The 15,451-nt window shown below is 43.9% G+C and overlaps 1 protein-coding gene across 5 annotated transcripts in view; it reads right to left on the bottom strand.

The window, feature by feature from the left end:
• bicra (BRD4 interacting chromatin remodeling complex associated protein) overlaps positions 1 to 5,514 on the bottom strand; it is a 90,015-nt gene extending 84,501 nt beyond the window's left edge. For 2 of the 5 annotated variants that reach the window (XM_045724905.1, XM_045724904.1), the window contains exons 1-2: positions 5,421 to 5,512; positions 1,901 to 1,946 (exon numbers count right to left, since the gene is read on the bottom strand). In XM_045724905.1, the coding sequence (XP_045580861.1) occupies positions 1,901 to 1,946; positions 5,421 to 5,481 (107 nt within the window). In that variant the 5' untranslated portion in view covers positions 5,482 to 5,512. Of the gene's footprint in view, positions 1 to 1,900; positions 1,947 to 5,420 lie in introns of all 5 variants that reach the window. The other 3 variants (XM_045724903.1, XM_045724901.1, XM_045724906.1) reach the window with 3 other exon arrangements.
• Positions 5,515 to 15,451: the final 9,937 nt, after the last annotated feature.

Below are 15,451 nucleotides of genomic sequence, written 5' to 3'. Positions count from 1 at the left end.
CTCGGTGTGTTTGGACCATGATAGTTTGTTGGTGATGTGGACACCAAGGAACTTGAAGCTCTCAACCTGCTCCACTACAGCCCCGTCGATGAGAATGGGGGGTGTGCTCTGTCCGCTTTTTCCTGTAGTCCACAATCATCTCCTTTGTCTTGATCACGTTGAGGGGGGGGGGGTTGTTGTCACCACTCCTCCCTATAGGCTGTCTCATCGTTGTTGGTGATCAGGCCTACCACTGTTGTGTTGTCAGCAAACTTAATGATGTTGCAGTCATGGGTGAAGAGGGAGTACAGGAGGGGACTGAGCACGCACCCCTGAGGGGCCCCTGTGTTGAGAATCAGCGTGGCAGATGTGTTGTTACCTACCCTTACCACCTGGGGGCAGCCCGTCAGGAAGTCCAGGATCCAGTTGCAGAGGGAGGTGTTTAGTCCCAGGATCCTTAGCTTAGTGTTGAGCTTTGAGGGCACTATGGTGTTGAACTCTGAGCTGTAGTCAATGAATAGCATTCTCACACAGGTGTTCCTTTTGTCCAGGTGGGAAAGGGCAGTGTGGAGTGCAATAGAGATTGCGTCATCTGTGGACCTGTTGGGGCGGTATGCAAATTGGAGTGGGTCTAGGGTTTCTGGGATAACGGTGTTGATGTGAGCCATGACCAGCCTTTCAAAGCACTTCATGGCTACAGACGTGAGTGCTACGGGTCGGTAGTCGTTTAGGCAGGTTACCTTAGTGTTCTTGGGCACAGGGACTATGGTGGTCTGTTTGATACATGTTGGTATTACAGACTGGGTCAGGGAGAGGTTGAAAATGTCAGTGAAGACACATGCCAGTTGGTCAGCACATGCTCTGAGTACACGTCCTGGTAATCCGTCTGGCAAATGCGCATCCAATAGGTATTCTGCCACGTTAATGACACTATCGAATTTGGGTTTTAAGTATCAAGGTAAAGGTGAGTCTTTCGATTTTACAATTATGTACATTTTTTTGGGGGGGGGATTTGTGAGCCAATGAAAACTGTTTTCACTCCGTATCATAAGGAGACTGTAAATGTTAGGTAGTTAACGATGCATTTCTGAGAACTGTCCGAAAGCTAGATCCAGGATTCTTACAGGGTTCAATTTCAATGTCTTATTTAACCGATTCATCTATGATATAAGGACAACTTACACTGCCATAAATGCAAGGACAGAAAAGTAAATGTTTTATGTCACACCATTTTGGATAAATCCGTCAAGAAACCAACCACAATAAAGAGTTAAACATAGGTTTTAAAATCAACTCGTGAATTTTATCGAATATACCCATGTTCCCCCCTTATATATCTTAATGTTATTACATGAAAATAATTTGTAGATTATTATTCAATGACCTTATCAACAGCTGTAACAAGTTGTCCAGTGTAGGAAATCCTTACTGATCCCTTACTTTCTAAAGACTCGTAAAAACAGATTGAAATATTATTTACACTGTTAGTCTCTATGATCTGAGTAATGGATACAGTGATCTGTTTTACTTGACGTTAAACGTCGAACCCTGTGACGGTATTGAAAAAAAACATCCTGTGTCTATTTTAGAAATACCCCCCAGGTATAGGGTAGTATACCGCCCAAGCCTACTAGCTCAGCCATCCCTGTAGCTCAGTTGGTAGAGCATGGTGTTTGCAACGCCAGGGTTGTGGGTTCAATTCCCACGGGGGGCCAGCACAGAAAAAAAAAAAATGTATGAAATGTATGCATTCACTACTGTAAGTCGCTCTGCTCTGGATAAGAGTGTCTGCTAAACGACTAAAATGTACTACATAGACTGAACCAATGTCTTGGTCAGGTATACTAGATGTTGTGTACGATAGTAGAATATAAATCAATACAGTTTAATGAGAATTAATAGTTTGGATATATGAACTCACCAAATGACATCTAGCAGGCACCTGCCATCTTCATCGTCCATGTCAACTGAAAACACACACACACCCCCCACCAACAATATTTAGTTCAATACATCAATCATTACATCCACCACTCCAGTATAAATAGAGGTTTACAAACAATATCCTTCAGATTTTCTATTCAGACAAGCTGCTACCAAACTGACAACAATACTGCCTTGTCTGTTGGGGCACTTAAAGTGTAAAGTCGTAGGCTATATCAAAACAGAGCTTGTGTAATCCTTTTTGGTAAATCAACATACTATCAACAAGGTGTAGCCTATGTTTAAGATACTATGCAAACAAACACTAACTGCATCATTATTGCATGAATATTCATTTCGAACGTGTATCTCTTTAAAAAAAAAAAAGGGTTTTTATAAGTTCCCAGAATCCAACCATCCAGGAAGTGCTGTGAGGAGGTTCTCTGTCTAATTGTAGGAAAACTGAAATTTGTCCTTCCAACTTGGCTGCAGGCAAAGTCTGATAACCGTTTTTAGGGGGAAGTTGTATTTTCTACATTTTCTGTTCTGGTCGATATAAAATTCCAGTGTTTTAATTGCTATATTGTATTTACATCGCCACCATGGCCTATTTATTGCCTTTACCTCCCTTATCTCACCTCATTTGCTTACTTTGAATATAGACTTATTTTTCTACTGTATTATTGACTGTATGTTTGTTTTACTCCATGTGTAACTCTGTGTTGTTGTATGTTGTCGAACTGCTTTGCTTTATCTTGGCCAGGTCGCAATTGTAAATGAGAACTTGTTCTCAACTGGCCTACCTGGTTAAATAAAGGTGGAATAAATAAATAAATAAAAGACTTCCACCGAGGTCCTAGGCTACAGTACACGTTAGTTACAAGGTTCTGAACCTAAAACAAAGCATTGTGATTCCACGATACTTGATTTTCCCCCCCAAAAAAGAAAACATCACCAAAATGATGCCAGTGTATTGATGTGTCCGGAAGGCTTTCATTGTTGTGATTCTGAAATGGTCAGATAGTTAGCAACAATGACAAGAAGCTGCTAAGTGGGGGTCCCGTGTGGCTCAGTTAGTAGAGCATGGTGTTTGTGGGTTCGATTCCCACGGGGGGACCAGTAGATCGCTGCTAAGTGGGGGTCCCGTGTGGCTCAGTTAGTAGAGCATGGTGTTTGTGGGTTCGATTCCCACGGGGGGACCAGTAGATCGCTGCTAAGTGGGGGTCCCGTGTGGCTCAGTTAGTAGAGCATGGTGTTTGTGGGTTCGATTCCCACGGGGGGACCAGTAGATCGCTGCTAAGTGGGGGTCCCGTGTGGCTCAGTTAGTAGAGCATGGTGTTTGTGGGTTCGATTCCCACGGGGGGACCAGTAGATCGCTGCTAAGTGGGGGTCCCGTGTGGCTCAGTTAGTAGAGCATGGTGTTTGTGGGTTCGATTCCCACGGGGGGACCAGTAGATCGCTGCTAAGTGGGGGTCCCGTGTGGCTCAGTTAGTAGAGCATGGTGTTTGTGGGTTCGATTCCCACGGGGGGACCAGTAGATCGCTGCTAAGTGGGGGTCCCGTGTGGCTCAGTTAGTAGAGCATGGTGTTTGTGGGTTCGATTCCCACGGGGGGACCAGTAGATCGCTGCTAAGTGGGGAGTCATAGGTGGTTCTTTCCGCTAGTTGTGTCTTGTTGTTGATACCACATCTTGTTTTGAGGTGTTTTGACTGAGGTCACGTCTATGCTAATAACGGCTCAAATTCGCTAGCAAGCTAACCAACAACTAACAATGTATTTGAGATACATGCGCAAATCTATTTATGTTTTAATAAACATTTGGAGACTAAATTGAGTTTAAGTGTTGTCAACAACCTAAGCCAAACCTGTCTGTTTTGGGGTTGGGGTAAAACACATGGTGTTGGCTTAGGTTGCTGTTAACATGGAAACTATTTTTATCATCTCCAATGTTTATTGAAAACATAAAAAATAAAAGTTGCACAATGAGTACTTGTCTCTCAAATACATCGTTACAGTTGGTTGACGTTTGCTTACTAGTAAATATTAGCATAAACGTGACACCAGTCAAAACACCTGATGGTGTCAAGATCTAACGAGCTACTGGTCACAGATCTGAGCAGAACAAAGCGTTTTAACAACATACTAAAACCAACAGACAACAACCAGCTTGAAATATTAATAGGACAGGGAAAAAAATTAAAAACTTTCCAGATGTATTTAACTTGTCTCACCCAGAACGTCAGGACTAAAGACATACATAGCCTATTGATTATCAGTGATCTGAAATCTTAATTCATGCTCTTGAATATATTTTGTATCTTTCTATTAAAACCCCCCCCGCCCCTCCAAAAAAATGTGAGCATGACAATAAAAAGTTATATTTATAGGCAAAGTTAAGCATGCATGAACATAACACCTCGGCTTGAATATCACCATAACAATAAAATGTGATGCTCTTCCTTGAACAAACCACCTTCTGGGTTAAAAACGCGCGTTTTTCCACTCACTCCCTTATCATTCAATGTTCAGATTTTTTTTTTGTTACATGTATTTTCTATACAAGTAGAGAGCAGAATAAGATCTGAATTGATTGAGGCCGAGTGTTGATGTTACTAGTACACAGTGCGGAGATGAAACGAGCGGTGTTTTAAACCTCTCCAGAGAAACCAGCGGAGAACATCTGACATTAGGTAGGCGGAGACGAGCGGAGGATTTGCGCCGAAAAACGGAAAAAAAACACAGTGTTGGATATATATATATATATTTATATAGAGAGGACAACTGTCCATTTGCCGCTCTCCATAATGCTGGTTGGTAGCTAAGCCATTGCACAGCCAGCAGAGGAGAAGAGCGGTGCGCAGCATATGAATGGAGGGATAACTGCGAGCGGCTAAGCTAAGCTAGCTTTGGTGGTTTCCACTTAACGTTGTATATACCTCCAATGTAGTTTACATGATCATATACATTGGTTTTTTTTGCCTTGTTGTTTCCTCTAAAAAAAACAATTCGCGTGTTCGTTCGATGTCTATTTGTCTGAATCTGTTAGCTATTTTTCAACCTTTTGATGCATAGCTTTCATTTCGTTAGCATTAGCTGCTAGGTGGCTAACATCCTATCAACATTCTGGTGATAAAAACAGATTCAGACTTTTTGGTTTACATTTGACAATGTAAAACATCACAAGCGGGTTCACTACTATCGAAACACTTGTAATGCACGGTAGAGTTGCATCTTAGCTTCCCCGATGCATTATTTGGTTTGCTTTAATAAAAATGTAATTGCGTAGCCAGCTCTCCTTTGCAAGCAAAAACCTGAGTTAATGTTGGAATAGTCTTGGACCAGGGGGGTATGCTTGGGAATTGGTTGGAAAATGAAAACGCTTTGCCTCGCCGTGCAGGACTACGGCATTTAGATCAAGGCAGATGCGAGGTATGCAATTCGCTTGCAGTACGCAAATGTTGTAGCTTTAATATAGTTATTGAGATTAATAGAGAAATTGCTACATTGTAACAAACTCACCCGAGACGATAGAGGTGCAGGCAGCGCGGGGTCTCCGGGACAGCCTTGCACGGGTTTCCATACAGGACCCAGCTACAGGCAGGAAATAGAGGACCGATGAGTTCGCCTGTTTAAAAAAAATCAGTGTTTTGTGTGCCATTCAATAGAACTAAAAATTATAATAAATCCCTCAACCTTTCATGAACCTTGAGCGCCAGTTTATCTATCATAGTAAAACAGCCAATGAACCAAGTAAAAAAAAAAAACATCTCTGTCATACAGATAATTATATGGCTGCAAACCTTTTTTACTGTCAATAAACAAAACATATTTAAACAATGTGCAGTTTTGTAATAGCTTTAAGCGTATATCCACTGTTAGAAACTAATAAGAGACATTATCACTTGTATTTACCATCATAATTCAACTGGTTTGAGGTTATGCTATTAGCATTTTATATCTGAGATTGATGTAATAACCAATCCATGTCTCAAGGCTTAAAACTCCTTGTTTAACCTGTCTTCCCCCCTTCATTTACAGCTGCAGGACGTTTTTTTCTTGAGCGGATGGTCAGAAATATACGAATATAATTACAAATAATTTGTAGACTGCAAATTGAATGCAAGAAGCCCAAACATATATAATATTTCACTAAAACATAATAATTTCAAACCTTGTTTACATTTGTATACAATCACGTGTCTCTATTATGTGTGAGAATACTAGGGAACAGATTTGTAAAATGTAAAAAAAAAAACTTGGAGCTAATTTCCTTAAGTTTTTACAGTCTTTTATGTCTAACCATGAAAATAAATAAATGTTTTTTTTTTTTGCTCCGAAAAAACTTGAGTGGGCCAAATAAAAATCACCTGTGAGATGCTAGTTGGGGAACCCTGACCTAGACTGAAGTGGACTTAACAAGTGATCATAGCTTTCACCTGGTCAGTCCATGTCATGGAAAGAGCAGGTGTTCTTAATGTTTTTGTCCATTGCATTGAAATACCAGTAGGTATGTGTCCTGAAGTAAATACACGGCTATCCACCTCTGCCTCACAGCTGCATTAGTGACAAAGCAATTTTATTTGTGACTAAATATATCTTGTTATGTGATTGGCCAATATCAACAAACAAAAAAAAGGGCATGATCAGTTAAATCATGACTACAAAAGATGTTAGGTCATTTACATACAGGGAAAATTATTGGCAGTTTAAAGAGCTATATTTCCTGGGGGCGTGGTTTGGGTTGTTGTTTACACTCAGTGATTGGTTGAATTTGAATGAGGACTAGAGATCATTTGTCCATTTGGGTGTGGTTACAGAATGTTCTTCTATAGTTGATTTTGACGCTACACTGAAATCATATATCATGAAAATGTACACACATTGGCCTTTTTCATAAAAATCATATAGCCATGGTGTTGAATGAAACATGTCATTTGTGAATGCAGTATGCATTTAGAGGACATTTAGAATATCCGACCACTGGCCTGTGGCCAACTCTGAGAAAGGTCATATCACTCAGCATACTATTACTAGCAAAGGTATTTTGCGAGCTATTTCCTTGATATCCATGCATGTTTAACCATCAGTCGTGACCCATCCTTCAGGGGTTTGCCTGTTTTGAATGTTATTTTGACATTAATACGTGTCACATATCAGTTTGCAAACAATGTAAAAAAAATTCATTGAGTTAATAAAGCCACATAACAAAAAAGAGACCATGTTTGTTTCTTAAGTAAAGCAGATCCAAAATGCAGGTGTTTCAGCCTAGCTCAGTGCTTTCTGTGGTGGAGGGGCAGCCAGCGGAAGATACAGAGCACAGGGGTTGGTAAAGTTCTCTAGTTGCGCCGTGATTGGCTCAGTGTTCTGTCACTCATGGGGACACTACGTCACCGCAAAATCTAAGGGTAGAGCTTGAAAATTCAAGCCCCTTGAGTGCTGCCATAGAGTTACATTAGAAGTGCCCATCCAAGAAGGCTCAAGGTCATTGGCCACAGATAAAATGACGTCAAATCACGTTATATCTACCGTAGCTTTGATTAGACTGATCATGTCAACATCATACTTTCAAAATCTTAGCTAGCTAGCTAGCTAGACAAATACTCATCATCATGAATCAAGTCGACAAACTACTGGCAAATCCTTTTTAATCCTTCTCAGATGAAGATAAATTATAGATAAAACGTATCGGTGCTCATCGGCCATTGGACATAAACATCACACAACAAGTTGGAAATCGCAAATTCAACAATGAGTGGGTTGGAAGGAATCAGTGGCTAACTGCAAGCATTGCAAAACAATCACTAGCCTGTTATTCAGGGGAGTAGGTGTGTGGTCCCAATTCTGGGTTTAAGGGTCTCTTTTCCAAGCTTAAAATGATAAACATCCAACATTGGCCATGCTGTCAATCCAGCATGATATTCTGCCGTGCTCAAAACAACTGTTAACTCAGAACTGGGAAATTTGACTTCAGTGAGTTCAAGACAACTGGGAACTCTGGAAAAAACCGAGCTCCGACTGGTAAAATATGTTTTGAACGGTCATCCAACTTGGAATTGTAAATCGGGAACTCGGGTCTCTTTCTAGAGCTACGACCTGAAGATCACTGACATCATCATGATTCGACCTTGTTTTTTTTCCCCCAGAGTTCCCAGTTGTCTTGAAAGCACAATAAATACAGAGAATGACAGACTTTGATGACAAAATTTGCCCACGAAAGACTGCCGCACCACCGTCCTGTTCAAGTGAGCACAGGTGAGTGCAAAAATGTATTGTATGCTGCTGCATAAATGATGTAATATGCCACGGAGATACGTATACTGTAGCTAAGAAAGTAATACTAAGTGTATGTTGTGTAGTAAGCTGTTAGTAACCCATGTGCCTCACCCTAATAATTTGGCCTATTACACCTCTTAATTTCACCTACTGTTCTGACTTGGTGGTGCACATGTAGCCTATAGCCTGTTTTAGAGAAATGTAATCATTGAATATTGTAAGAGCTTTCATTGTCTGCTTATATGCCCCCTTTTTTTATCTTACGGTTCTGACTTGGTGTACAGGGAGAACACTGTAAGAACGGCCCATGTTCTAAATTCTGTCGCTGTACATTTCAAAAGTGCTGAACAAATTGTTATATTGACTATGTCCATCTTAGCTCGCTCATTTGTGTCTTAATTGAAATTACGGATTGCCTCTTATCCGCTCATCGTCCCCTTATGCCATAGTTTGTACATCTCAATTGTTAGTAGAAACCACATTTGTTTAAGCAAGTCAGTCATATCAGCTATGTTTTTTTTTAAAGCAGTAAATGAGGCTGAATGAACTGTTTCGCTGCCAGACAAGGCTCCGCTGATAGCCAGGTGTAGCAGTGGTAAGGTGTTGGGACTCTGCTGTTGGGACTGATTTATGTAGGCCCTAACAGTTTGTGGTCACAGTTTGTCACCGTTATAGTGCAATGAATTAATTGTAAAAAAATTTATTACACTTTTATTTAACCAGGTTGGCCAGTTGAGAACAAGTTCTCATTTACAACTGCGACCTGGCCAAGATAAAGCAAAGCAGTGTGACAGAAACAACACAGAGTTACACATGGAATAAACAAGCGTACATTCAATAACACAATAGGAAAAAAATAAAGTCTATATACAGTGTGTGCAAATGGCATGAGGTGGTAAGGCAATAAATAGGCCATAGTAGTGAAGTAATTACAGTTTAGCAGATTAACACTGGAGTGATAGATGAGCAGATGATGGTGTGTAAGTAGTGATACTGGTGTGCAAAAGAGCAGCAAAGTAAATAAAAACAATATGGGGATGAGGTAGGTAGATTGGGTGGGTTATTTACAGATGGACTATGTACAGCTGCAGAGATCGGTTAGCTGCCTAGATAGCTGATGTTTAAAGTTAGTAAGGGGAATGTAAGTCCAGATTCAGCGATTTTTGCAAATCGTTCCAGTCACTGGCAGCAGAGAACTGGAAGGAAAGGCGGCCAAAGGAGGTGTTGGCTTTGGGGACGACCAGTGAGATATACCTGCTGGAGCGCGTGCTACGGGTGGGTGCTGTTATCATGACCAGTGATCTGAGATAAGGCGGAGCTTTACCTAGCATAGACTTGTAGATGACCTGGAGCCAGTGGGTCTGGCGATGAATATGTAGCGAGGGCCAGCCGACTAGAGCATACAGGTTGCAGTGGTGGGTGGTATATGGGGCTTTGGTGACAAAACAGATGGCACTGTGATAGACTGCATCCAATTTGCTGAGTAGAGTATTGGAAGCTAATTTGTAGATGACATCGCCGAAGTCAAGGATCGGTAGGATAGTCAGTTTTACGAGGGTAAGTTTGGCGGCATGAGTGAAGGATGCTTTGTTGTGAAATAGGAAGCCGATTCTAGATTTGATTTTGGATTGGAGATGTTTGATATGAGTCTGGAAGGAGAGTTTACAGTCTAACCAGACACCCAGGTATTTGTAGTTGTCCACGTATTCTAGGTCAGAACCGTCCAGAGTAGTGATGCTGGACTGGCAGACAGGTGCGGGCAGTGATCGGTTGAAGAGCATGCATTTGGTTTTGCTAGCATTTAAGAGCAGTTGGAGGCCACGGAAGGACTGTTGTATGGCATTGAAGCTCGTCTGGAGGTTAGTTAACACAGTGTCCAAAGAAGGGCCAGAAGTATACAGAATGGTGTCGTCTGCATAGAGGTGGATCAGAGAATCACCCGCAGCAAGAGCGACATCGTTGATATATACAGAGAAAAGAGTCGGTCCGAGAATTGAACCCTGTGGTACCCCCATAGAGACTGCCAACAGGCCCTCCGATTTGACACACTGAACTCTATCTGCGAAGTAGTTGAACCAGGCGAGGCAGTCATTTGAGAAACCAAGGCTATTGAGTCTGCCCATAAGAATACGGTGATTGACAGAGTTTAGTGTTGTGCAGTGGCTTTTGTTGGCATACATCCCCCAATTTTTGTTTGCCCCACTAAAATGTACGTGCTAAAAATCGCCACTTTTAACCAAGCATTTAGAAACTTACGGTTATAAATTTAACATACACAGATGATGTCCTCAGCTCTTCTGCACCTCTATTTTACATCCATTCTCCACTAGAGGGCGCAAACCGATTGATTTCTGCAGCATTTTCAAGTACAGGTAGTAAATTATATTTTCCAGACCAGAGCCTTCATGCCTGTTATCAGCAGAGCTGTGCTACAGTAGTTATATCAATTTGACAAACACTCTTTTCATGCTACTTTGATACCAACGCTACTTTTCGTAGCAGGTTTGGAGACTGAGGTTTAGGTTAGGAAAAGGGTTTGGGTTAGCGATATAATGCTCTCTCTTTACCTGCTACGAAAATCACTTCGTATCGCGGTAGCGTGAAATAAGTGTGTCCCATATCAGTATTATTATGTGGTCCTGCCCACAATCTGCTTCTGGAAGCAATACACATCAACTGGATGATTGTGTAGCTAACAATCAATAAAAAAAAGGTATGCCAAAATGATAATCATCATTTGCCATAATTGAGAGAAATTCAGCTTGCATCAAAGCATGTTTAGTACTATCCGGTATCCTTGGGATGTCCCTACCTTTAACCTAACCTTACCCCTACCTTAAAAACACGATTTATGGCCGTAAAGTGTTTACTGCGATGAGGCCTCTGCAGAAGTCAGGGCATTCATACTCCTTGCGTTTCCCTGAGCAGACCAGAGTTGTTGTGAAGAAAGTTTGTTAATAAGGAAGTGATTTTGTGTTTTATGGGTCTTTCTATAAATAAAAAAAAGGGGGACAATGTGTGACATCAGAATCAACATTTAAAAATGGTTAAAAATAGGATTTTCTTGTAGCTTCACATGTGTAGTTACAGGAATAAGAGTCTAGATAGGGACAGTGAGACCATAACTCCTAGCGACAACAAAAATATCTACATGTCATTCATAAATGTCACATGAAACATGGACGCTGCATGTTTCTTTGTCGTGCCAAGTAACCAGGTCTGTTTGTGCTTTAGTCACCTTCTTTATCATTCATAGCCATGCTAAACCTTCCAGAGGAAGGAAAAAGATAAACAACAGCATTTCTATATATTTTAATAGTTGATGTAATATAATACAGTAATATAATACAATGGGTTCTTGTCAACTAAATCAATGACAATAATAATAACCAATAATGAAATCCTTATGATCAGTAAACACTTCAATCAATCAATCAAATGTATTTATAAAGCCCTTCTTACATCACCTGATGTCTCAAAGTGCTGTACAGAAACCCAGCCTAAAACCCCAAACAGCAAACAATGCAGGTGTAGAAGCACAGTGGACTAGGAAAAACTCCCTAGAAAGGTGTGTGTCTCTGAAAACTCGACATCACATTCTGTCTTCCTCTGTCCTTGTTTCCTCCACTCCTTGCCTCTCCTTGAATGTGCATAGAAGCCTGAGGGGAGGAACCTTCCCCCCTCTCCCCCAATGAGCTTTTGAGAAGGAGGTGAGGAATGGAGGAAACCAGGGGAGAATCTCAATTGCATTTCCTTGATTCCTCAGGTCCTCTCTCCTCACCTCATTCTCAAAAACTCATTGGATAAGAAGGTGAGAGGGGAGGGACCTTTGACCTTCTCATCCAATGGATTTTGAGAAGGAGTCGAGAGGAAGCAGCGAATAAAGGAAAGGCAATTGAGATTCTCCCCTGGACAGTGGAAGGAAGTATTTGATAGCTACCATAACTGACTGAGCTACTATAATACCCATGGCCTGTCCAGAAACAACCCCTAGCCCTTACTGTCCAGAAACAACCCCTAGCCCCTACTGTCCAGAAACAACCCCTAGCCCCTACTGTCCAGAAACAACCCCTAATCCCTACTGTCCAGAAACAACCCCTAGCCCTTACTGTCCAGAAACAACCCCTAGCCCTTACTGTCCAGAAACAACCCCTAATCCCTACTGTCCAGAAACAACCCCTAGCCCTTACTGTCCAGAAACAACCCCTAGCACTTACTGTCCAGAAACAACCCCTAGCCCTTACTGTCCAGAAACAACCCCTAGCCCCTACTGTCCAGAAACAACCCCTAGCCCCTACTGTCCAGAAACAACCCCTAGCCCTTACTGTCCAGAAACAACCCCTAGCCCTTACTGTCCAGAAACAACCCCTAGCCCCTACTGTCCAGAAACAACCCCTAGCCCCTACTGTCCAGAAACAACCCCCAGCCCCTACTGTCCAGAAACAACACCTAGTCCTACTGTCCAGAAACAACCCCTAGCCCCTACTGTCCAGAAACAACCCCTAGCCCCTACTGTCCAGAAGCAACCCCCAGCCCCTACTGTCCAGAAACAACACCTAGTCCTACTGTCCAGAAACAACCCCTAGCCCCTACTGTCCAGAAACAACACCTAGTCCTACTGTCCAGAAACAACCCCTATCCCCTACTGTCCAGAAACAACCCCTAGCCCTTACTGTCCAGAAACAACCCCTATCCCCTACTGTCCAGAAACAACCCCTAGCCCTTACTGTCCAGAAACAACCCCTAGCCCTTACTGTCCAGAAACAACCCCTAGCCCCTACTGTCCAGAAACAACCCCTAGCCCTTACTGTCCAGAAACAACCCCTAGCCCCTACTGTCCAGACACAACCCCTAAACCCTACTGTCCAGAAACAACCCCTAGCCCCTACTGTCCAGAAACAACCCCTAGCCCCTACTGTCCAGAAACAACCCCTAGCCCCTACTGTCCAGAAACAACCCCTAGCCCCTACTGTCCAGAAACAACCCCTAGCCCCTACTGTCCAGAAACAACCCCTAGCCCCTACTGTCCAGAAACAACCCCTAGCCCCTACTGTCCAGAAACAACCCCTAGCCCTTACTGTCCAGAAACAACCCCTAGCCCCTACTGTCCAGAAACAACCCCCAGCCCTTACTGTCCAGAAACAACCCCTAGCCCCTACTGTCCAGAAACAACCCCCAGCCCCTACTGTCCAGAAACAACCCCTAGCCCCTACTGTCCAGAAACAACCCCTAGCCCCTACTGTCCAGAAACAACCCCCAGCCCCTACTGTCCAGAAACAACCCCTAGCCCCTACTGTCCAGAAACAACCCCTAGCCCCTACTGTCCAGAAACAACCCCTAGCCCCTACTGTCCAGAAACAACCCCTAGCCCTTACTGTCCAGAAACAACCCCTAGCCCCTACTGTCCAGAAACAACCCCCAGCACTTACTGTCCAGAAACAACCCCTAGCCCCTACTGTCCAGAAACAACCCCTAGCCCCTACTGTCCAGAAACAACCCCTAGCTCTTACTGTCCAGAAACAACCCCTAGTCCCTACTGTCCAGAAACAACCCCTAGCCCCTACTGTCCAGAAACAACCCCTAGCCCCTACTGTCCAGAAACAACCCCCAGCCCTTACTGTCCAGAAACAACCCCCAGCCGCTACTGTCCAGAAACAACCCCTAGCCCTTACTGTCCAGAAACAACCCCTAGCCCCTACTGTCCAGAAACAACCCCTAGCCCCTACTGTCCAGAAACAACCCCCAGCCCCTACTGTCCAGAAACAACCCCTAGCCCCTACTGTCCAGAAACAACCCCCAGCCCTTACTGTCCAGAAACAACCCCTAGCCCTTACTGTCCAGAAACAACCCATAGTCCCTACTGTCCAGAAACAACCCCTAGCCCCTACTGTCCAGAAACAACCCCTAGTCCCTACTGTCCAGAAACAACCCCTAGCCCCATGGCCTGTCCAGAAACAACACCCAGCCCCTACTGTCCAGAAACATCCCCCAGCTCCTACTGTCCAGAAACAACCCCTAGCCCCTACTGTCCAGAAACAACCCCTAGCCCCTACTGTCCAGAAACAACCCCTAGCCCCGACTGTCCAGAAACAACCCCTAGCCCTTACTGTCCAGAAAAAAACCCTAGCCCTTACTGTCCAGAAACAACCCCTAGCCCTTACTGTCCAGAAACAACCCCCAGCCCCTACTGTCCAGAAACAACCCCTAGCCCTTACTGTCCAGAAACAACCCTCAGCCCCTACTGTCCAGAAACAACCCCTAGCCCCTACTGTCCAGAAACAACCCCTAGACCCTGCTGTCCAGAAACAACCTCTACCCCTACTCTCCAGAAACAACCCCTAGCCCCTACTGTCCAGAAACAACCCCTAGCCCTACTGTCCAGAAACAACCCCTAGCCCCTACTGTCCAGAAACAACCCCTAGCACCTACTGTCCAGAAACAACCCCTAGCCCTTACTGTTCAGAAACAACCCCTAGCCCCTACTGTCCAGAAACAACCCCTAGCACTTACTGTCCAGAACCAACCCCTAGCCTTTACTGTCCAGAAACAACCCTTAGCCCCATGGCCTGTCCAGAAACAACCCCCAGCCCCTACTGTCCAGAAACAACCCCCAGCTCCTACTGTCCAGAAACAACCCCTAGCCCCTACTGTCCAGAAACAACCCCAGCCCCTACTGTCCAGAAACAACACCTAGTCCCTACTGTCCAGAAACAACCCCTAGCCCCTACTGTCCAGAAACAACCCCTAGCCCCTACTGTCCAGAAACAACCCCCAGCCCCTACTGTCCAGAAACAACCCCTAGCCCTTACTGTCCAGAAACAACCCCTATCCCCTACTGTCCAGAAACAACCCCTAGCCCTTACTGTCCAGAAACAACCCCTAGCCCTTACTGTCCAGAAACAACCCCTAGCCCCTACTGTCCAGAAACAACCCCTAGCCCTTACTGTCCAGAAACAACCCCTAGCCCCTACTGTCCAGACACAACCCCTAAACCCTACTGTCCAGAAACAACCCCTAGCCCCTACTGTCCAGAAACAACCCCTAGCCCCTACTGTCCAGAAACAACCCCTAGCCCCTACTGTCCAGAAACAACCCCTAGCCCCTACTGTCCAGAAACAACCCCTAGCCCCTACTGTCCAGAAACAACCCCTAGCCCCTACTGTCCAGAAACAACCCCTAGCCCCTACTGTCCAGAAACAACCCCTAGCCCTTACTGTCCAGAAACAACCCCTAGCCCCTACTGTCCAGAAACAACCCCCAGCCCTTACTGTCCAGAA

Source organism: Salmo salar, chromosome ssa09 (assembly GCF_905237065.1).
Source record: "Salmo salar chromosome ssa09, Ssal_v3.1, whole genome shotgun sequence".
In the NCBI taxonomy this organism is placed as follows: domain Eukaryota; kingdom Metazoa; phylum Chordata; class Actinopteri; order Salmoniformes; family Salmonidae; genus Salmo; species Salmo salar.
The sequence above is the reverse complement of the archived record's forward strand: the minus strand, read 5'-3'. Positions and strand labels throughout refer to the sequence as shown.